General features: G+C 35.5%; 1 protein-coding gene across 1 annotated transcript in view; it reads left to right on the forward strand.

Annotated features, from left to right (window-relative positions):
- Positions 1-22,805, forward strand: part of LOC131356507 (Fc receptor-like protein 3) — a 28,939-nt gene extending 6,134 nt beyond the window's left edge. Inside the window, exons 6-15 of the mRNA XM_058395578.1 lie at positions 288-563; positions 643-954; positions 2,825-3,082; positions 3,290-3,538; positions 13,848-13,883; positions 16,251-16,523; positions 21,054-21,320; positions 21,528-21,776; positions 21,979-22,089; positions 22,536-22,805. Coding sequence (XP_058251561.1) covers positions 288-563; positions 643-954; positions 2,825-3,082; positions 3,290-3,538; positions 13,848-13,883; positions 16,251-16,523; positions 21,054-21,320; positions 21,528-21,776; positions 21,979-22,089; positions 22,536-22,582 — 2,078 coding nt within the window. The 3' untranslated portion in view covers positions 22,583-22,805. The remainder of the gene's footprint in view (positions 1-287; positions 564-642; positions 955-2,824; positions 3,083-3,289; positions 3,539-13,847; positions 13,884-16,250; positions 16,524-21,053; positions 21,321-21,527; positions 21,777-21,978; positions 22,090-22,535) is intronic.
- The last annotated feature ends 1,155 nt before the right edge of the window (positions 22,806-23,960 follow it).

Here is a 23,960-nt window from a genome sequence, read left to right on the forward strand (position 1 = left end):
CTTTTTTCTATATATTTTAGTGTTTGAAAAATAAAAAAAATGTTTTTATTGTGGCTCAATAATGCAAAGGTCATAGAATAAATATCAATAACAAAATTTCTACTACAGCAGGGTGCTCAAGACATTTATACAGTACACTTGTTAATGAACTTTAGGTAATATTATTACATATACACTACACCATCACTGATTATTAGACTAATCACAGACTAATGACAGTAGAATCAGAACTGTATTTATTACAGTGTTTATTTTGTGGTGTTAATAATAAGATTATGTTTTTGCAGAGAGTCCAAAAGCTGTGGTGACCATAAAACCTGACAAACATGTGTTCAGAGGAGAGACTGTGACTCTCAGGTGTGAAATACAGGGAGGAGGAGACACTGAGTGGACATACAGCTGTTATAAAAATGATGATGAACTCTACGGAGAACACAAAAAACAGGAGTTCAGCATCTGGTCAGTTAGAAATGAAGACAGTGGTAACTACACCTGCAGAGGGAGGAGAAGCAGTGACGCTCAGAGCTCAGAGATCAGTGATGCTGTTACTCTCACTATATCAGGTGAGTGTGTGAGTTTGTGTTATCTTGTCATTAATTATATGTAAACTTTGTATGATTTTACATGTTTGTTGTCCATCAGATGTAGCAGAGGCAGTAGTGAGAGTATCTCCATTGATTTGGCTGACTGAAGGAGATTCAGTGACTCTAAGCTGTGAGGTTAAACACTCCTCTACAGGCTGGACATTCAGCTGGTACTCATATGTTCTCTACAGAGACAGTCAGGGTTCCATCAGGTACAATAGAGAACTCCTCTCAGACAACAGCAGAGGATCTGGAGGCTCCTACACTCTCAGTCCTGTTACTCTGAATCACACAGGAGTTTATGTGTGCAGAGCAGAGAGAGGAGTCTTTCACACACCTTACAGCAAACTACAGCCACTGTGGATCACTGGTGAGGAAATAAAACATTGTTGATTTTAATCAGAGTAAATATAAATAAATGAAAGAATAAATGAATAAATATTGAATTTATTAAAGGTGGTTCAGGGCTACATTATTTTCATATAGCAGTCTGGTCTGAAGAGGTTTATGTAGCATGTAGTTACAGGGGGTCTCCTTGTGGTCTGAAAAGTAGGCAAGTAACTGTCCAAAATTGTGCTTGCAGTTAAATGCATATGTTTTGGTGAGATGACAAATTATACAAAAAGAAATTATTATTTGTTATGATTATATTTTATATATATATATATATATATATATGTATGTTATATATAACATATGATTTGTTAAATAAATTAGTAAGTATGAAATTGGTATTATGATCCACTGCTTGATCAAGCAATATTTCTATATTAATAACTAACCATATTACTTCCCATCAGTGCTGACATCCTTGTGAGTTTTTATAATGTTAATACTACATGAATTAATCATGCTTGATATACTTTTTAAACATTTTTATCCAAATTATACATATAATTTTTTTCTAGAATCTAACTTACCACATATTCCTTTCTCTCAGTGTTTGCTTAAATGTATTTTATTAGCCTTTCTTTTCCATAGTGAGATTATTTACTAATTTCAGAGCCTATATTATTGTTGCTACATCTGATCTCTCTTGATTATACAAATTACTTTGTTAAACAAAAGTCTGTTTCTAAACCTGTTTTTTGTCTAACCTTTTTTCCTCTGAGAGTTACTTTGTCAATACATTGTTATATTATTATTAACATTTAGATAGATAGATAGATAGATAGATAGATAGATAGATAGATAGATAGATAGATAGATAGATAGATAGATAGATAGATAGATAGATAGATAGATAGATAGACACTTTATTCATCCCAATCGGAAATTTACAAATTTATTTACATATCTTATTGCCATAAACCAAACCAGGTGAATAAGCTATTTTTCTGTAAACTTGTGTAAAAAATGTCAATAATGAACAGTCATAATTTGCTATAATTAATTTTAAATTCACATAAGCAGCATGTTAATTGTGGAGTCGAGTTAAATGATTTAACACAATGGATTTGCTGACAAGATTTATCAGTTATGATTGTCAGATTTTGTTCATTCACATGGATTCTGTTATTTATCAGCAAATTGTTACTTATTAGTCCTCTGGCACATACTCTGATGACCTGAAGACTGCAGAAGACTATTTTCTTAATAAAATGGACCACCTTTAATATTGAAGGTAATAATAATTTTGCAAACAGAGACCTGAAATTGTAGAGTATGATTTGTCTTTGATTTGATTTCGGTACACCAGGAAGGGGCGGGACATCTGTGAGTTTAATTGGATAAATTTTAACAGGTTTACTGAGTTAATTTGATTTGATCAATTTTATATATATTTTATGTACCTTTAGGTGAACTACTCAGAAGTGAGATCAATGTGTTGGAGACCTCTGTTTTTGATTATTCATACTCTGCTTTACAAGTCTCGGTGTATGAGCTGTTATTAAAGACACAATAACCTATTAGAACAAGCACATTAATATGAATCTATTTATAGTTACAGCTTGTACCTTCTGATCTGAGCATTCAACTGTGCTGTCCTATAACATAAAATTATATATCTTTGTTAATGTGTCCTGTAATAACTGTTTATTTTTGAACTCCTTAGTAGTAGGTATGTGTAAGGCAGGTGAACAGACTAAATAATCTAATTAAAGAAATTAAAGGTCTAGTCCTGGATTAATGTTACACATATTAATAATCTGTACATATAGAGGAACATTATAATAAAATCATTAAACATTTGAATCATACAGATTACATAATAAAATTTAATTATATTTGTATTTCAGGAGAATCTCCTCCAGTGTCTCTGATCATCAGTCCGAACAGAACTCAACACTTTACTGCTGACTCTCTCTCATTGAGCTGTGAGGACCAGAGTGACTCTACTGGATGGACAGTGAGGAACAATGAGGAATTGTTCAATTGTTCATCAGTTTCAGGAGCTACATGTAACATCAGCTCCCTCTCTACATCACACACTGGAGTTTACTGGTGTCAGTCTGAATCTGGAGGACGCAGTAATCCTGTCAACATCACAGTGCACAGTGAGTCTTCAATGGTCTCATCTGTAACAGATTTACAATATACAGGACTAGAGATAACACTTTTAAACTCTACTGAATCAGTGTAAAGAAATGATCATTGTGCTACACTCTCTCTGATATTTACCACTGATAGAGCTCTCTGTGTTAAAATCATTACTGTATTTTACACACTTTCTATTTTCAGTGTCTTCTTTCTCTTTCTTACAGATGGTGCTGTGATCCTGGACAGTCCTGTCCATCCTGTGACTGAGGGACATCCTCTGACTTTACGCTGTTTATCTCGCAGCAAAAAGATCCCAGGCTCTGGTGTTGATTTATATAAAGATGATTCCATCCTCCAGTCCCAGACTACAGGAGAGATGACCATCAGTAGTGTCTCAAAGTCAGATGAAGGTTTCTACCACTGTAAACACCCAGAGAGAGGAGAGTCACTGAAAAGCTGGGTTTCAGTCAGAGGTGAGAAATATTTATTAATTTTATTTGTTAAGCAATGAAACTGAATGGGATTATAGTAAAATTATCAGTGATGTGGTATTCAGCAGCTCTGTGGTATTTCTGCATGTACAGTATGATATGTGTTTTCATCTGAATCTTGTATTTTTTTTTAGAGCCTGTACTAGACTTTCCACAATACTATAATTAATATTTTATTCCTCATCAGGTCAGTCGCATGCAGTTGATTCAAGTTCAGTGCTCAGACTGATCAGTAGTCTAGTGACAGTTTCTGTGTATCTGCCATCGTTGTGGCAGTGAAATGTTTCAGAGCTCGAGGTAAAAACATTTTCAGTCCATTTGTACATTTCACAGAAGAAAAACACTGACATGTAGTAACAGGAGAAGTAGAAATGATTTGAGTCTGTATTATCCTTTTTACATAATATACACTTTAGTTACAGTATTAAAGCACTAAAATGCAGTTAGTGTCATGATTATATAATTAATGTACAAATACTAAGGGATAATGATTATGTACACTTGAATATGTGAGTATGTAATTAAATGGTTTCTGTATGATTCAGATGACAGGATGTTAATGTGGTTGTAGGAAATCATCACAAATTAATTGTAATAATTAAGAGTTCTATGTAATTAATTCTTACTATTCTTGAACACAGGCATTTGTAGCTATTTTCTCTAGATAGGTTTCATAAAAAAAATTCCATTTCCATTTGTCTATAAATACTTTTTTCTTTATCTGACAGTTCAGATGGATGAAGACAACACCCAGAATGCTGTTATAGAGGAGTGAACAAAAAAATCTCATTTTGTGATTGTGAAATAATTTTAAAAATTAAATTAAATTTTAATTTTACTACCACTGTTTATTTCTGAAGGTTACACACCTCACGACTTTTATAATTAATGCAGTGTACAGTAAAATGAACTTTTCTGTTTTCTTTCCAACACACGCTAAAAAAGTCCACATATACTATAAAAAGTTGAAAGATTGTTTTATTGTCAAATCACATAGATTAATCATAAACTATAATGATAAACTAATAATAAACCTTCTCACCTGACCTGTGATTCTCTCTCTCTCTCTCTCTCTCTCTCTCTCTCTCTCTCATAGAGCGAACTTTTTATAGTATATGTGGACTTTTTTAGCGTGTGTTGGAAAGAAAACAGAAAACTCCTCGATAAAGTCACCTTCGTACATTTCTGTTAATAGTCAATGATCTACAGATTTTTATAAATAATACAAAAAAAACCTACATTGAAAATGTGTTGGAAAGTAGAGACTATGTGCTTCAGTCTTTTCATTGATCAGAATTTTGTGAGTTTATTTCACAGCACCTTGAGCAAAACTCTTAAGCAAAACCGTCAGCTGCTCTTCTGTATCTTGTCTCAGCTATAAATTGTCAGCAAATGTAAAATGCAAATATTTGGGATTTTATAATTTTTTAATTCATATTTGTTTGTAATATACAAAAACATTTTTTAAATTGTTTTTACAATTTTACATTTTTTAAAATGGCTTTGATATTACAGTTTTAAAACTGTATAAAGAATTCTTTGGCATTTCTTTCTTTTTAAGAAAATACCTTTTCTGAAATTTTACTTTTGAATAAATAACATGCAAGTTACACTGTTTTCAGTTTCTACCTGTCTTACATTACTTGTCTTATAAAACTCACTTTAATTGATTTAAAGAGATAATTTCACAGCAAACTGTAAAAGCAACTGGTGCGTGTGTGTGTGTGTGTGTCCAAGATAAACCTCACACAGGTTCTGAAGATGAGCTGTTTAATATACAGTACTTTGCCTCGTTGTGTGCCATTAATATGTTTATCCACAAGATGTCGCTGTTGAGTAGAGTTTCTAATAACTGAACCGTGTTTCGAGAGAGTCGGTTCAAACATGTCGATTTGCAGGGAGGTTTAGTTCATATCCGTTTACTACCAGATTTTAATGTTTTTGTTTTTCATGTTTTTGTTCCTGAGTCTTTAATGTGCTTTAATCATTTGTAAATATTCTTTACTTCTTCTGAATTGGAAGAAGAAAAGTATATGATCAGAGTAACTACTACAAAATACAGGATCATAATGCTATGGACAATTTACTTCATTAAAAAAAAAGTATATTAACAATTTGTTTTTTTTGTGATAAAATAAGAAAAAAAGTTTTTTTTTTATTGTTCTTTAAAAATGACATGTTTGCATGTGCACAGCGTCTTCCACAAGAGGCCTCATTTATCAAGTCAGATATGAACAAATTCATGCAGAAATTGTTCATAAGAGAATTTAGAATCCAGATTATAAAATCTATGATGATTCTTGATTCTTTGTAGGTTTTAATGTTTGATGAATGTTCTGTTTGAGAAGAAGAGTACATGATCTAAGTGTTTAAGGAGAAAACCTAAAAGCAACTTTACACTTTTCTCATCTAGGTTGTAAGATTAATTTTTGTGGTTCACTGTCTGCTGCAATGTGTAGCATAATATCTCCATCTGATCACAAAGGTGGAACTAAAATGTGTGTGTGTGTGTGTGTATTACTCACCTTAGACCAAGGAGGTCAGAGCTGGTAATGATTAGAGTAATGCCTAGCTGGATCATTATATCAATAAAGAAGAAAGACAAATAGATAAACTCAGGGTTTGTGTTTAATGACACATTTATTTTTTATATAATTACACTAATTACAAGAAAATAATGTAAACAATAAACACATTTCCACATACAAAAAACATCAAGATTTCTTTGAGTAACAATTTTATTTTCCACATACATTATGTATTCATTCACCTCCTTCACCCAACACAGATTACACTAATTACCCAATTACATTATTCATTCCTCTTTTCCACTATAAATAAACTTGAATCGTGACATTTCCTCTTACTATTTTTTAATTCCTATTTGCTATTTTGCTCTATTTTCTTGCGATATAATCCACCACTTTGGACTGCTGTTAGCTATAAACTTTAACCAAAAATATAACACTGATGATGTAATGTTTTCATCCCTCTTATACATACATATTTCCCCACAATCAGAAACATATTGAACTTCAGTTGTCTCAATTTTGGTTAAGACTAAACTTCTAAAATTACCACATGGAAATTCCACCTGCTCTCAGTGAGCTTTACACATTTGTGACTGAAACTCATTCAAAACCAAAAAATACAAATATTAAATTATTGACATTCTTATAATTATAACAAACACCATGGGTTACCAAGCGGTATTTTTAAACACACTCAATTTCCTCACCTATATCAATAAAGAAGAAAGACAATGATTAGTAAAGACATAAACTCGGGCTTTGTGTTTAATTACATTTCTCTGCTTTGTCTGAACATGATCTGTATGTTATATTGATGTCTGTATCTTTACTGTTGTCCCCTACAGAGCCAGGCACCATCTAGAGGTGGGATTTATCAGCTACATTTCTGTGAACAGCTTTACTTACACACTGTACAAATATATACACTGTACAAAGGGCAGCATATCTGTACTGGGATCTCAAAAATAATCAGTTTATTAACTTTAAAAATATTTCCTCATGAGGAGAAGACCAAAATACCTGTGGGAAGATGAAGAAGTCTCATTGAAAGTTACAGAAATAACTTGATTGCCTCAAAAGGTTGTGTAACAAAATATTAAGTAAAGTGTACCAGCATTTTTGTCCAGTCCAGTTTCATTAGTTTGTTTTTTTAAAGGTTCTGTTAAACCACAATCCAAAAGAAATGTCAGATTTTCATTAATCAGTTCATTTTTATTTATTGTTACTTTTGTCAGGGTCAAATTATTTCACTGAACATTGTGGGTTTTAATTTCTTTAATGGAAGGGTACTACAAATTTGCCCACGTGTGTAACTCAGTATTCGTGCCTTGGGTCACAATAAGACCCAGAATACATTTAATAAGAAATAACCTCAACAGAAAATAAGAAAACGATTCAGATACGCTCAGTGTGAGAGTAAAGAAAGGACAGAATTATGGATTTAAACTCTTATCAAGAATGAAACCAGTGGGAGCTAAACCACAAAAATGTCATTTTGTACTTCTATTTATTTACACCATTATTATTAGTATTTTTATTATCCAAAAACCTTTAGGTCGATAAAAGATATTAACCAAAGAGTTAGAGATAGTGCTTCTGGATACAGAGACACCCTGTATATTACATCAACAACTATTTATCAGTTTAACAAAATGGATTTCTGTTATTTTTTCCTGCATAAATGAAGAGTGCTGAGAGATCTTTAGTAGCTGACATGAAGTTTATCTCAAGTTTCTCACACACAGCTCACACTTAGACACTAAATATTTTATTATTCGACATCAAGTGTATCATATATATCATACATATTTCTAAATATATTTCTATACAAGTGTATCATATATATATATATATATATATATATATATATATATATATATATATATATATATATATATATATATATATATATATATATACACTATATTGCCAAAAGTATTCGCTCACCTGCCTTGACCAGCATAAGAACTTAAGTGACATCCCATTCCTAATCCACAGGGTTCAATATGACGTCGGTCCACCCTTTGCAGCTATAACAGCTTCAACTCTTCTGGGAAGGCTGTCCACAAGGTTTAGGAGTGTGTTTATGGGAATTTTTGACCATTCTTCCAGAAGCGCATTTGTGAGGTCACACACTGAAGTTGGACGAGAAGGCCTGGCTCTCAGTCTCCACTCTAATTCATCCCAAAGGTGTTCTATCGGGTTGAGGTCAGGACTCTGTGCAGGCCAGTCAAGTTCATCCACACCAGACTCTGTCATCCATGTCTTTATGGACCTTGCTTTGTGCACTGGTGCACAGTCATGTTGGAAGAGGAAGGGGCCAGCTCCAAACTGTTCCCATAAAGTTGGGAGCATGGAATTGTCCAAAATGTCTTGGTATGCTGAAGCATTCAGAGTTCCTTTCACTGGAACTAAGGGGCCAAGCCCAGCTCCTGAAAAACAACCCCACACCATAATCCCCCCTCCACCAAACTTTACACTTGGCACAATGCAGTCAGACAAGTACCGTTCTCCTGGCAACCGCCAAACCCAGACTCGTCCATCAGATTGCCAGATGGAGAAGCACGATTCGTCACTCCAGAGAACGCGTCTCCACTGCTCTAGAGTCCAGTGGCGGCGTGCTTTACACCACTGCATCCGACGCTTTGCATTGCACTTGGTGATGTATGGCTTGGATGCAGCTGCTCGGCCATATATATATACACTATATTGCCAAAAGTATTCGCTCACCCATCCAAATAATCAGAATCAGGTGTTCCAATCACTTCCATGGCCACAGGTGTATAAAATCAAGCACCTAGGCATGCAGACTGTTTTGAATGAAGGACTCAATGAATGAAATTAATCAAACAATAATTACATTTCCATCTTAATATTAAATATATATAAAAATAGATGTCCATGATCATGGATCTTGTGATCTTCATGGTTCTTCTTCATGCACTACTTCTGTTGTAGGTTCAAGCAAATATATAAAGCATATATATAAACATTTTGGGGTGTCCTGGCCTAATCTCACTCAGTTATACTGTTATAAGTTATACTGCATTTAGGGCAAGGTTTCAATATATAATTTCCTTCACATCTGGCTAAAACTAAATGAAAACATCTCCTCTAATGAAAATTTCTACTCATCAACTTGGGGTCTTCTCAGTTATCAGTTCTTTCTCTGTTTTACAGAAAGACATTAAATTGTGAACAGTGTAAAATCCCCCTTCTATACTTTGTAATTAGTTTATAACAGTATTTGCTTTAGATTTGCTTTAATATACACACACTTGAGCATACTAATAGCTTGTTGCTAAGCTACTCGCTGTTGTCCACTGTCCTTAAAACGTTTGATGAATGTAAATGTTAACAGAGCTTTTTTTATGAGCTTTACATGCTCCAACCTGATCCTACCCATTTACAGGCAGAAGCTGAAACAGGAAGCACCCGCTCTCAGGAGAACACAGTGCTGCTCGGACCAATCAGATTCTATGATACAAGATTGTGTTGATCAAGTGACTTGAGAGACTTTCTTACACCTGCGATGAGGCATATTCGGATACTGTAATGTGATTCTTCAGGAAATGAGTAAAAGCTTTGAATCTCCCTAAATCAGAGCTTAATTAATGGAACTCTTAAAAAACATCCCCTGTAAAACCATCAAAACAACAAAACACAGTCTGGCGCTAGAATCACGATTCAACACCACTGGCACAAGAGACATGTAGCATGTAATTAGCAATATCACAATGAAATAAACACTCCGCTATGAACAAAGCTTCCTCTCTATGCTTCAACACAAACAACCCCACAACTCCCCATGTAGAGATCTCCCAATACTGCAGAGGTTACACACTCTGTCTCTGCTTCACTCACACTTAACCAATGATGTGGAGGATGTTGGTATGAGCCCCAGCATCATGAAATCATTTATTACCTGCATCATGGGGAGCATCCTGACTGTCTGCATCACCGCCTGGTACAGGAGCAGCACAAAACCACAGAACTCTGCAGAGAGTCCTGCAGAAATCCCAGAACATCAAAAAAGTCAGAAACACTAAGTTGTTGGATCTTAATTCTAGTGTTGTTACCATCTGATGCAAACAAGAGTCAACATGTGTGCTTGGCTAGAATACAGATAATACTGGGTTTTGGATTAAAGGGTGAGCCATGCCATGTTTAGTGGGAAAGTGACTTATCACATCTAGTTTGTACAAGTTTGTAAGATTAATTTAACATGATACACTGTCTACTACTGTGTGTAGCATCATATCTCCTTCCAGTGGCAGGCCGTGCATTTCACACTTAGGCCTTCACCGGTGTCCTTCCTGAATTAATCCTCCTCTATACCATCATTATGACGCAACAGCAATAGATACTAATCAACTGTTAACCGTTAGTAAAAAAAGAAATTAGGCTACAGTATTTCACACCTCACAAGGAATAGTCAATTTTATTACAGTCCACCTTGAAAATGCATTTGTAAGGATGTCTGCAACCAAATCGATTTCTTCTCCTATGTCAGCCTTCTTCTATGTCAGCAATATATATATATTATTTAGTTTGTGCGGTTCACTGCCTCTGACTACTCCAATTATCCAATCAAAGGATGGGAAATTGCTGACATAATCTTATGCCTGCTAGATGGCCCCAGTGACACCAACTCCAAATCTGATTGGTTGACAACTTCATTGCCACTTATTTTAAGCTCTGAGCGCCTGCACTATTGATTCTGAAGGCCTTAACGCAGATTTCTTTCAGCCTGGCAACACATGATGTCAGCCACTAGCTGAAATATTATTGGATAAATACTCTTTTCATAGATATACACTACTGGAAGCAGCGCAACTGAGAGAAAAGCTATGAAATGTAGAGAATAGACTATTGGGAATAATTTAATACACATGCATGGAACAATATATTAAATATATTAAAATGCAAGTCAGTGATACAGATCACTGCTGTTTAAGCCAGCAGAGAAGGCCTTGCTGGCCCTGATGTCCCACCTCTGTCTCCTTCTGGTCACAAATACGGAACTACAATGGGTGTGTGCTCTTTTTGCAGTTGTGGTTAGTTTCTGTTGGTCTTCCTTAGAAACAAAGGGGCCTTAACCAGTCAGCATTAGTACTTCATACCCACTAGTCTATTTTGTTATTATCATGGTCTCTGCAGAAAAGAATTAACCTGAATATCAAACATACAGCTGTACTTACACACTGTACAAATATACACAGTACAAAGGGCATCATATCTCTGCTGGGATCTCAAAAATAATTAGTTAATGAACTTTAAAAATATATGTATTAATGAGTAGGTTTAGTGTGTATGTGCTCCATCATAAATAAAAGAAAATGTCATTTCACTATCCCACTTTGTGACTAGCAGAAGCCCAGCCTCAATATAATTAAATAAAAAACTTTCCAGAAAGGTCCATTAAATATCTTGTTGAGACTGTTAATGAACCTGAGTGAGGTAGCAGAGGAACTGTACAAGTTCATTTAATGAAATAAAGTTCTTCTGCAACTTGCTATTTGTTGCTAGAATTTCTGGAGGCATAGAGGAGGGGTTCATTTAAAAATATCACATCAACTTCCACCATAACGAAAATGTTTCTCTCTTTGTCTTTATGTGAAAGTGCACAGGAAGTGTAGAGATTTTAACACAAACCACTGAACAGTAAGGTGTTTATCAGTGTGAGAGAATGGAGCTGTGGTCACTCTGTGTGATGATCTGTGAGTAAAAATGTTTTCTTTATGTCTTCATTAGAGTGAGTGGTGGGTTAAAAAATGTTCAAATGAAGTCTGATGTCCTGTGTGATGAGGTTAATATGTGATTAGAACATTGTCTAGACTTAGTCTCTTATTTGTATCAGTGTATATCCATACCATTTGTGTTAACTAGTTTAAACTTTTTTGTTTTATTTTGGTTTGATTTCTATGTAGAACAGCATTAATTCCAACATTAATCCTTACAAGGACAGTGAGATAAATGTGTGTGTAGGATATAGGATAGTCTGAGTGTATAGATGAGAGTATAAACTGCTGTGTTTCTGCTAATGTTCTCAGTGAGAGTGCTGCTATATAACTGCTATTTAATGTGACTTTAGTGACTTTTATGTCTTTAACCCACAATAAATTTGCTGCACCTCTGCATTTAGTCCCTAATCATTAACAATAATGTGACTGCAATAGATGTTCACTAACATTCAAGAGTTTAAGATCACCTGTAAAGCTCCTTGTTTTCCAGTTGTACACCAGGACCTCCCACTCCTTTTTCTGTACTGGTGTGAGCAATTCATTAAGATAATTTCTTAGCATTAATATTTTAAGCCTGTAAACAAACCCACAACTCCTGATGCTCCAGATACTAAATTAACCTAAAGAAGGACATTTTTATTCCTCCCTTAATCAGTACAACAGTCTTCATCTGTGAGAGCACTAAAGGGGTTTCTAATAATCAATTAGCCTTATAAAATGAATAATTTGGATTAGCACACATAGCATGAGATTGAAATAGAGGACTGATGATTACTGATAATGGGCTTCTGTGTGACAATGTAGATTTTGAAACAGATAAAAATGAGATTTTCTTTGAAAATCCCAAACCTCTGAAGGCTCATGTGGATGATTAAATAATTTGTAGTAGTTTTAACTACAGTTAGTAGTACTAGTACAGACTTCCAAGTATGAACTTTTTCCAGTATGAAGTATGAACTTCCCAGTATGAACTTTTTTCCAGTATGAAATATGAACTTCCCAGTATGAACTTTTTTTTGTTTGTCTTTTAATTGGTTTTGTAGTTTAGACACAACAATTTCCTGGGAGCAAATTAAACAAGTGTATTTGGGGTTTATTATTTTCTAGAAGAAATATATGGTTGTGTTTTTCCCCTCTGCAGCCATTTTCAGATGTTTCTGTTAGAGAGATTTTGCACTTTGCACAGTCCATAGATGAATGTTTTAATTAGACTGTATGTGTTACTGAGATCGAGTTTTTCCTCATATATGATACATTATCCTGCAGGCTGTATGTATTGTAATGTAATGTTAGTGCACATGAGCAACTTTGTAATGTGAGACAAAGAGAAGGAAGTGATGCAGTTCAGCTTCAGATAAGCAGATGTGGATTAAATTCTACATGAGACAGTAATGAGCTGTGTAGTGACCTGAGTGAAAATAGCTTCTTTAAACACCACACATTGTTGGAACAGGTAAATATTTTGCCTGTCTTATAGCTTATAATTGTTTTTTTATTTACGAGATTTGTTTTCTTAATGAAATTAAGAAGTCATAATTACATATCTTTGTTCTGGAAATTAAACTATAACATAATTTGGTGAAGGGTGAAATGAAGATTTGCTGAAACAATTTTTGTCTTTTATTCAAAGTGAAGGTTATAGAGTAGTCTATTTAAATGTAAATCGTATGTAAAACTTTCAGTGCCAAACTTTGACAAAAACAGAAATTCACACTGTAGTTTTTATAGTAAAGATCTCTGGCTGCTATCATGACGTTTGTCACAAACACCAGAATGAGTTCATGGTTTCTGTTTCCTCTCATGGCTATTATAAACAGACAGGAGACGAGTTCTGAAACCATCAGATGTAGCAGAAAATCATGTTCATCAGGTTATATTAATGTCTCATACTGAATCATCTATACTAGAAATATTTTACTATATAAGTGAAAAATCAAATGAATTCTACAGTTAAATGTGAAATACAATCAGTGATAAATTTGACACAACAATTCTCTCTTCCTCTTCCCTTTTCAGTGTTTATTTCATTTATCCAGGTTGGAAAAGCTCAAGGTGATTTCTATATATATTTTTTATGTTATTGTTTATGTTGTGTTTATATTGGATTTGTAATCAGATTGAGAAGATTGTGTTTGTACATTGTCATGCAGAGTTTAAGATATTTACATTGACAGTCTGTGTTTGTGTTTTGACTTTTCCAACAGAAAATAAACCACTTCTGACTGTGCAGCCAAATTTATCACAAATATTCAGAGGAGAGACGGTTACACTCTCATGTAGAATTTTGGGAGGAAGTGGACCATACAGCTGGTACAAAGATAGTGTTCATGTTCACTGCTCTGCTGAAAAGGACTACACTATAAAAGTAGATCAGAGTCACAGATACAGATGTCATGGGTTTAAGAATGGACGGTCAACAGCAAGAAGTAATGAAGTGACTCTCTCAGTGATAGGTACATGTCTGATCTTACACTCCTGTAACATGCACTCATACATAATCATTACAAAACACACTGATTTAATATCAGATGGTCAGAGAAGGGTGTGTTTGACTGATTTGATGTATTTGGTGTAACTGCACAGAGATACCAAAAGCTGTTGTGACTCTGCAGCCTGATGGAGAGATATTCAGTGGAGAGAAAATCATTTTAACATGTGAAATACGAAGACATGCATACATTGTGGATGGGAAATGGATGTACAACTGGTATAAAGATGGTGTCCAACTTTCTGACCCTGTTGAGAACAGAGAATATTCATTTACTGCTGTAGAGTCTTTCAGTGGTAAATACACCTGCAGTGGACAGAGAAAAAGTGACTCACAGACGTCAGAGACCAGCACTGCTGTTACACTCACTGTGTCAGGTGTGTGTGTGTGTGTGTGTGTATGTGTGTGTTTGTGTCTTCTTCACACCAATATACATTATCTTCAGCATCACATCACTACATTTAGTGCAAATTAAGATTACACATTTATTTACACTCATAAAAATGTCTCTTTGTTCCTCTTGAATAACTTAATGGTTTGAGGTGAGTGAGCTCAGCACTTCCTTAGATATTAGTTTTAGTTCTTTATTTACTTCCTGGTCCAGTCATTCAGTGCACTTTTAGAGGAATTATGGCAGGTCTGCCTCTTTTTCTCATCTCTGCCACAGTTATTTCTGATCATGGCACAGTGTGCTGCTTGTTGAAATCTTTTACTCTACTGTACACTGTGTGAAAGATTCTGTGAAAGATTAAGTGATGTTTATATACAACACGAGCTGGCAGTAATCAAGCCTGGGTGTGTCTAGTCTGTTGAACTTAGCTATCAATAAAATCTGGTTAACAGAGTAACTATTATAGTAATTTAGTAAGTTGGGCATAATATTTTTACACAGAGCCAAATAGTGTTGGATTTTTTTATTTATAAGATGAAACAGTATTTTGTCTACTTACCTTTGTCTTTTAATTTTTTTTTTTTGAAAAAATTGTTTTCTATTAAAATAGATGAAATCAGGAAGGACAAATTCCCTTCCACAGCATTTACTAAAAAAAATATTTTTACAGTTATTAATGCAATATTTATTCATGGTGAGTGTATTACAGGGTATTAGTAACAGCATGTCTCTGTCTGTAGTAGTGTAGTATTGATTAGTGAGATAAACACTCTGAGAGCAGCACATGAACTGTGTGTTTCACCTCCAACTACAGAAAAACCTAAACCTAAACTCACATCAAACCGTGAAGGAGATGTACTGACAGGAAACTCAGTGACTCTGTCCTGTACACTGAAGCTACAGTCTGCTGGATGGAAGTTTTACTGGATCAAACCCACACAGAGCTCTGAGACTGAAACTGAAACAGACCCCTACACCATCAGCTCAGTTAGAGTCTCTGATGGAGGTCAGTACAGGTGCAGAGCTGGAAGAGGAACCCCAGTCTACTACACACACTACAGTGATTCACTCTGGGTAAATGTTACTGGTGAGTAACAAAGTTTGAATTGTTTAAAAAATATATACAACCTGTGTACATACAAAGAAATCATGTAAAGATGTCTAAATAGTAATGAAATAAAATGTTTCTACATATAAAAAAAAACTATAAAGAGCAGGAAACCTAGTTAATATTTGCTAACCCTGTGAAATTTTATAAGGGAAGTTACTAGTAAGTCAAAAACTAGCAGCTTAATTATATTTGTTTTAAAAGTGATCTATTACATAATATAATAGTTTTCAAAGAATAAACATCTTTAACAAAATTCAACAAAAGGGTAAACCTTTCAGTACACTTCTTAATGAACTTTAGGTAATATTCTTACATATACATTACATCACTGATTATTTGACTAATCACAGACTAATGACAGTAGAATCAGAACTGTATTTATTGCAGTGTTTATTTTGTGGTGATAATTATACAATTATGTTTCTACAGAGAGTCCTAAAGCTGTGGTGACCATAAAGCCTTACAAGCATGTGTTTAGAGAAGAGACTGTGACTCTCAGGTGTGAAATACAGGGAGGAGGAGACACTGAGTGGACATACAGCTATAAAAATGATGAAGAACTCTACGGAGAAAACAAAACACAGGAGTTCAGCCTCAGCTCAGTTAGAAATGAAGACAGTGGTAAATACACCTGCAGAGGGAGGAGAAGCAGTGACACTCAGACCTCAGAGATCAGTGATGCTGTTACTCTCACTGTATCAGGTGAGTGTGTGAGTTTGTGTTATCTTGTCATTAATTATATGTAAACTCTATGATTTTACATGTTTTTTGTCCATCAGATGTAGCAGAGGCAGTAGTGAGTGTGTCTCCATTGAGCTGGCTGACTGAAGGAGATTCAGTGACTCTAAGCTGTGAGGTTAAACACTCCTCTACAGGCTGGACATTCAGCTGGTACTCAGGTGTTCCCTACAGAGACAGTCAGGGTTTCATCAGGTTCAGAGCATTGCTCCTCTCAGACAGCAGCAGAGGATCTGGAGGCTCCTACACTCTCAGTCCTGTTACTCTGAATCACACAGGAGTTTATGTGTGCAGAGCAGAGAGAGGAGTCTTTCACACACCTTACAGCAAACTACAGCCACTGTGGATCACTGGTGAGGAAATAAAACATTGAGTTTAATTGGATAAATAAATAGTATAATAGTATATAAATAAATAGTGAATTTATTAAATAAAGAGTAACACACATCTAGAGGAGGTTCAGGGCTACATTATTTTCATATAGCAGTCTGGTCTGAAGAGGTTTATGTAGCATGTAGTTACAGGGGGTCTCCTTGTGGTCTGAAAAGTAGGCAAGTAACTGTCCAAAATTCACAGCAGATCTGTAAGATAATGACTGCCATTTTACAGCATGAACACATCTCACAGTGCTTAACAAAAACTGACAAACAGCAGCATTTATTCCATCATAAGGGCAGTTACCTTAAACCACATTGTATAGGTGCACCACAGTCTGAATGTGTGCTGTGTTTGATGTAAGTCCAAGTCATTAGTAAAAAAGTCATGTGTTGTGCTGGAAGTTTAATTCATAGGTTTTTGTGAGATTATAAATTATATAAAAGTAAATCATGACTGATTCGATTTGTTAAATGAAATTACAAAGTATGAAATTTGTATTATGATTTACTGCTTGAACAGTTAATATCTCACCATATTACTTCCTATCAGTGCTGACATCCTTGTGAGATTTCATAATGTTAATAATACATGAATTGATTGAATTGAAGTATTGTTTTAGAATCTAACTGACCACATTTTCCTTTTTCTAAGTGTTTGCTTAAATCTATTCATTAGGCTTTCTATTTCTGAATGAGATCATAATCTAATCTAATCTAATTTCTAATCTCAGAGCCTATATTATTGTTGCTACATCTGATCTCTCTCGATTATATGAATTATTTTGTTGAACAGCAACCTATTTTTATGTCTGTTTATTTATTTTTTTGTCTTAGATCAGGGCTCTCGAACCTTTTTTCCTCTGAGAGCTACTTTATCAAAATTAAGGTGGCCAAGAGCTACTCGTGTTATATTATTATTAACATTTATTTACATAGCTTATTGCCGTAAACCAAACCTGCTGAATAAGCTATTTTTTGTAAACATATTTTTGTTGTCAATGTCAATATTGAGCCGTCATATTTTACAATAAATCATTTTAAATCCACAAAAGCAACATGATTGTCACAGGGACCCAGGAACAGAGACAGGAGAGCTGATGGTGAGTCAAATGACAGTGCCTTTATTGTGCAGCCAAACAAAACAGGTGACAAACTGAAAATGTAACTTAAAGAGAGTCTTATCTGAGTGGCACGTAGAGAACAGGAGATACGTCCACACAGGGAGAGACAAGGCAGGAGCTGTAGCTTAAAGTCCACAGGGTTCGGGAAGGTATACGAAACTCACATAACGTTAATTCTAGCCACTGCTTGTGTAGTGAAAGGGTGTTAAATATTGTGAGTGATAATGAGTGTGTAAGGATGCACTCGAGGCAGTGTGGGAAATTTCTGAAATTTTATACTTGTCTTATACCTAATCATTAAGTACGTTTGATTTTAATCAGTAAGGGAAGGTTAATGCTAATTTTAATAATTTTGAATACTTTCTTTTAATCCTTAAGATAGATCCGAGTCAGGTTTAATCATTAAGACATGAACAGAGAGATTAGATAAATTGTTCAATCATAGATAATGATTAAGGATAAATTGGTTAATCATTAGATTCATTCAGTTATGTTTAATCATGTGATGATTCTCATTTTGGTAATCAATACTTACTTTCATTGTTAATCACTGACATGTTGCCTATCTAATTAGCGTCTCTAATTTATTGATTATTTGATAATAATCATAGTTATTTGATTATTTGGTTATCTAATAATTCTTTCACTATTAAGCACCTGCCATAATCATTAGTCAGAGGGTAAGCTTATGATAAATAGATAAAATTAGCACAAATGTAGACATAGAAGTTATAGGACAAAAAAATTTTAAAAATCATAAAAATAGAGATGAGCAAAACTGGCTGAATCATCGTTAGTGGGTTATTATTCTCAAACTTTCCGGCTTTGGCGTAAACATCACAAGGGCATAGGCTAGCACATCGTACCATATCACGGTGTTGGCTCCACTGAGACCGAAAAAACATGTTGACGAATTTCAGAATCCTTGGGCTTAAGGGTGAGAACACCATAACAGTCTTATTTGACCCAGTTCTGACTTGAGTGTTTATTTTAGAAAAATTAAAGTTAAAACTACCCTTATATAATGTACAGGTGTTACATCACGTCTTATTATCTTATGAAAATAAAAAGTAGCTTACCGTAGCAAGTGGAAAGTTGGTAAAACTCCTTGTGGCATAAGTAAGAACTAAAGAATAGGCACCGAGAGGGCAGGGGGTTTGGAGAAGATGTTACTGAAGCGCCAGCAAAATATTATTGCAGTGGCGGATGTTAATGTAAACATAGGGACACAACACACCGAGTAAGTGTAATGGAAAAGCACAGACTTTAATAGAGAGGATTTAAGAATTTAAATTAAATTAAATTAAAGTAAACTGACTACTCCTAGCCTAAATAAATAAACAATAAACAAACTCAACATAAACCAACCTAAACTACGCACAGAGCTATTTTGCCCTTTTATTTTTACCTTATTACTTGGGTAACCTGATGTAAATTAAGGATAGTGCTCGCGGCCTAAATAGTGAGAATACATAGAATGGTGTAAATGTAAATGTGATAATAAAAATAGTGGTAAAGTCCTCAGATTTCTAATAAATGTCAGCCAGTCACCTTGAACTACACAGGAACAACCACAATAAATACATGGAACATGTGGGTGAATGTTGAATTAAAGGTGTAAGGGGTATAATGAAATAAATGTGTTTTTTGGGCTAAATAAGGTTTAATAGAAGTTAGATAGATCAACAATATGTGTCAATATTAAAACTTGTGACCCATAGAGTGTATAAAGGCCACAGAAAGGTGGGGCTGTTTTTCAGGGGGAATAATGGGTGAACGTCAAACCATTCCATAGAAAAATAGAATCCAGCAAGGTTAGGCAGCTGGGCTAAAGGGTATATATACTGGGGGATTTGTGAAGGGGGGTGTGCTTGACTGCATCGATTCATGAATCCGTGTATTTGAGTGCCAGTTTCGGTGATATTTTTCTAAATAAAACCGGTTGCTTTTTCTCATCCAAGCCTGGAGGAGTACTTTATTTCTTTGTTTTTTTGCAAATTTCTAATTGGAACTACACAACTATTGGATTATATTGGTAATTGGAGAAGGTGCTAGGACCACCCTGTGGTGTCTACCTGGAGGGAGGCTCTGGGTTTCGACAGCAGCAGGATCAGAATCCATAATGCAGATCTTTATTAGAAAACGGCAGGCAAAAGACATAATGAAATGGGCAGGCAATAGATAAGAACCGGAAAATCAAACACACTGGGAAAACCAAAACCGAAAACCAGAACTCGTAGTCAACTAGGGAAGGCAAGGATCATACACAGAGCAATCGTAATACAAAGAATAAAGGCTTGGTACACACTCTAAAGAGGAAATGATACTTTGCATAGAACAAAGGCAGCATGCTGTTTAAATAGCCTAGAAACACCGGAAATAAGCACACAATGTTAAAACTCAGGCAAGGGCTTCCTCTGGTGTACGGGTTCTGCATACGCTGCTACAGAGTGTCAGGTGTGGTGTCAGAACTCCGGTGATTGAGGGCGTGGTCGCGAGGCTGAGGTAGGAGCCTCCGTGACAATGATATTTATGGAGTTGAGTTAATTGATTTAATACAACAGGTTTGCTGACTAGATTTTTCAATTATTATTGTCAGATTTCGTTTATTCACATGGATTCTGTTATTTTAGCAAATGTTTATCAAATGCAACAAGCACATTAATATGAATCTGTTTATAGCATACAGCTGTAACTACCTGTGCTGTTATGTGAAAATAATGTGTACCATCTGATTTGAGTATTCATCTGTGCTGTCCTATAACATAAAATTATATATATGTCCTGTAATAACTGTTTATGCTTAAACGCGTTAGTGTAGAAGTGTCAGGCAGGTGAACAGTTTCCAATAAATGCAAATAAAGGCTTAGTCCTGGGTTAATTTTTAATGTTACACATATTAATAGACTGTACATATACAGGAGCATTATAATAAAATCATTAAACATTTGATTTCAATGATTTCATAATAAAATAAAATTATATGTGTATTTCAGGAAAATCTCCTCCAGTGTCTCTGATCATCAGTCCAAGCAGAACTCAACACTTTACTGCTGACTCTCTCTCACTGAGCTGTGAGGACCAGAGTAACTCTACTGGATGGACAGTGAGAGGATATAGATACAGAGAGGTATTGGTCGATTGTTCATCAGTTTCAGGATCTACATGTAACATTAGCTTCCTCTCTACATCACACACTGGAGTTTACTGGTGTCAGTCTGAATCTGGAGGATGCAGTAATCCTGTCAACATCACAGTGCACTGTGAGTCTTCAATGTTCTCATCTGTAACAGATTTACAATATACAGGACTAAAGATAACACTTTTAAACTCTACTGAATCAGTGTAAAGAAATGATCATTGTGCTATACTCTCTCTGATATTTACCACTGATAGAGCTCTCTGTATTAAAATCATTACTGTATTTTACACACTTTCTATTTTCAGTGTCTTCTTTCTCTTTCCTACAGATGGTGCTGTGATCCTGGACAGTCCTGTCCATCCTGTGACTGAGGGACATCCTCTGACTTTACGCTGTTTATCTCACAGCAAAAAGATCCCAGACTCTGGTGTTGATTTCTATAAAGATGATTCCATCCTCCAGTCCCAGACTACAGGAGAGATGACCATCAGTAGTGTCTCAAAGTCAGATGAAGGTTTCTACCACTGTAAACACCCAGAGAGAGGAGAGTCACTGAAAAGCTGGGTTTCAGTCAGAGGTGAGAAATATTTATTCAGTTTGTTTTTTAAGCAATGAAACTGAATGGGATTATAGTAAAATAACCAGTGATGTGGTATTCAGCAGCTCTGTGATATTTTTGCATGTACAGTATGATATGTGTCTTCAACTGAAACTTGTATTTTTTACGGCCTGTACTAGAATTTCCACAATATTATAATTAATATTTTATTCCTTATCAGGTCCATTGCAAGCTTCAAGTTCAGTGCTCAGACTGATCAGTAGTCTAGTGACGGTTTCTGTGTATCTGCTGCTGACCATCGTTGTGGCAGTGAAATGTTTCAGAGCTCGAGGTAAAAACATTTCCAGTCTGTTTGTTCCTTTCACATAATAAACACACTGACATGTAGTAACAGGAGAAGTAGAAACAGTCCCACAATACTGATGAAAACTTTAGTTAGAGTATTAAAGCTCTAAAATGCAGTTACAGTCATGATTACATAATTAATGTACAGATGCTAAGAAATAATGATTATGTACACTTGAATATGTGAGTATGTAATTAAATGATTTCTGTATGATTCAGATGACAGGATGTTAATGTGGTTGTAGGAAACCATCACAAATTAGCTGTAATAATTAAAAGAGAGGTTTATGTAATTAATGTTTATTATTCTTGAAGACAGGCATTTGTCGCCATTTTCTCTAGGCACTTTCATGAAAAATGAAAACACTCATCATTAGGAATTGTACTTTTATTCACCATTTGTCCATAAATACTTTTTTCTTTATCTGACAGTTCAGACTGATGAAGACAACACCCAGAATGCTGTTATAGAGGAGTGAACAAAAAAATAAAAAACAAATCAGATTTTGTCATACGCCTCCTCATGGGGTCACAACACTTTAATGCAGTGTACAATAAAATAAACTAGACTTTAAGACCACGTTTTTCAATTAATACCTTCTCTACTGTTCATCTAGTTTCATGTCTTCATATTTTGTAGATTTATTATTGACATTTTGTACAGATGCCATATATCATATACAGTGTCTCACAAAAGTGAGTACACCCCTCACATTTTTGTAAATATTTTATTATATCTATTCATGTGACAACACTGAAGAAATGACACTCTGCTACAGTGTAAAGCAGTGAGGGTACAGCCTGTATAACAGTGTAAATTTGCTGTCCCCGTTAAAATAACTCAACACACAGCCATTAATGTCTAAACTGTTGGCAACAAAAGTGAGTACACCCCTAAGTGGAAATGTCCAAATTGGGCCCAATTAGCCATTTACCCTCCCCGGTGTCATGTGATTTGTTCGTATTACAAGGTCTCAGGTGTGAATTGGGAGCAGGTGTTTTAAATTTGGTGTTATTGCTCTCACACGCTTACACAGGACAGGTTCTACTCAGAACAGGCCTTGCCATGGTAGACAAAAGAAGTTGAGTACACGTGCTCAGCGTCATATCCGGAGGTCGTCTTTGGGAAATAGATGTATGAGTGCTGCCAGCATTGCTGCAGAGGTTGAAGGGTTGGGGGGTCAGCCTGTCAGTGCTCAGACCATATGCCGAACACTGCATCAAATTGGTCTGCATGGCTGTCGTCCCAGAAGGAAGACTCTACTAAAGATGATGCACAAGAAAGCCTGCATACAGTTTGCTGAAGATAAGCAGACTAAGGCCAGAACCATGTCCTGTGGTCTGATAAGACCAAGATAAACTTATTTGGTTCAGATGGTGTCAAGCGTGTGTGGTGGCAACCAGGGGAGGAGTACAAAGACAAGTGTGTCTTGCCTACAGTCAAGCATAGTGGTGGGAGTGTCATGGTCTGGGCCTGCATGAGTGCTGCTGGCACTGGGGAGCTACAGTTCATTGAGGGAACCATGAATGCCAACATGTACTGTGACATACTGAAGCAGAGCATGATCCCCTCCCTTCGGAGACTGGGGCACAGGGCAGTATTCCAACATGATAACGACCCCAAACACACCTCCAAGACGACCACTGCCTAAAGAAGCTGAGGGTAAAGGTGATGGACTGGCCAAGCATGTCTCCAAACCTAAAACCTAAGCTGGGGGAGTGCAAGGTCTCTAACATCCACCAGCTCTGTGATGTCATCATGGAGGAGTGGAAGAGGACTCCAGAGGCAGCCTGTGAAGCTCTGGTGAACTCCATGCCCAAGAGGGTTAAGGCAGTGCTGGAAAATAATGGTGGCCA

The sequence above is a fragment of the Hemibagrus wyckioides genome, linkage group LG07 (genome assembly GCF_019097595.1).
Source record: "Hemibagrus wyckioides isolate EC202008001 linkage group LG07, SWU_Hwy_1.0, whole genome shotgun sequence".
Classification (NCBI taxonomy): Eukaryota; Metazoa; Chordata; class Actinopteri; order Siluriformes; family Bagridae; genus Hemibagrus; species Hemibagrus wyckioides.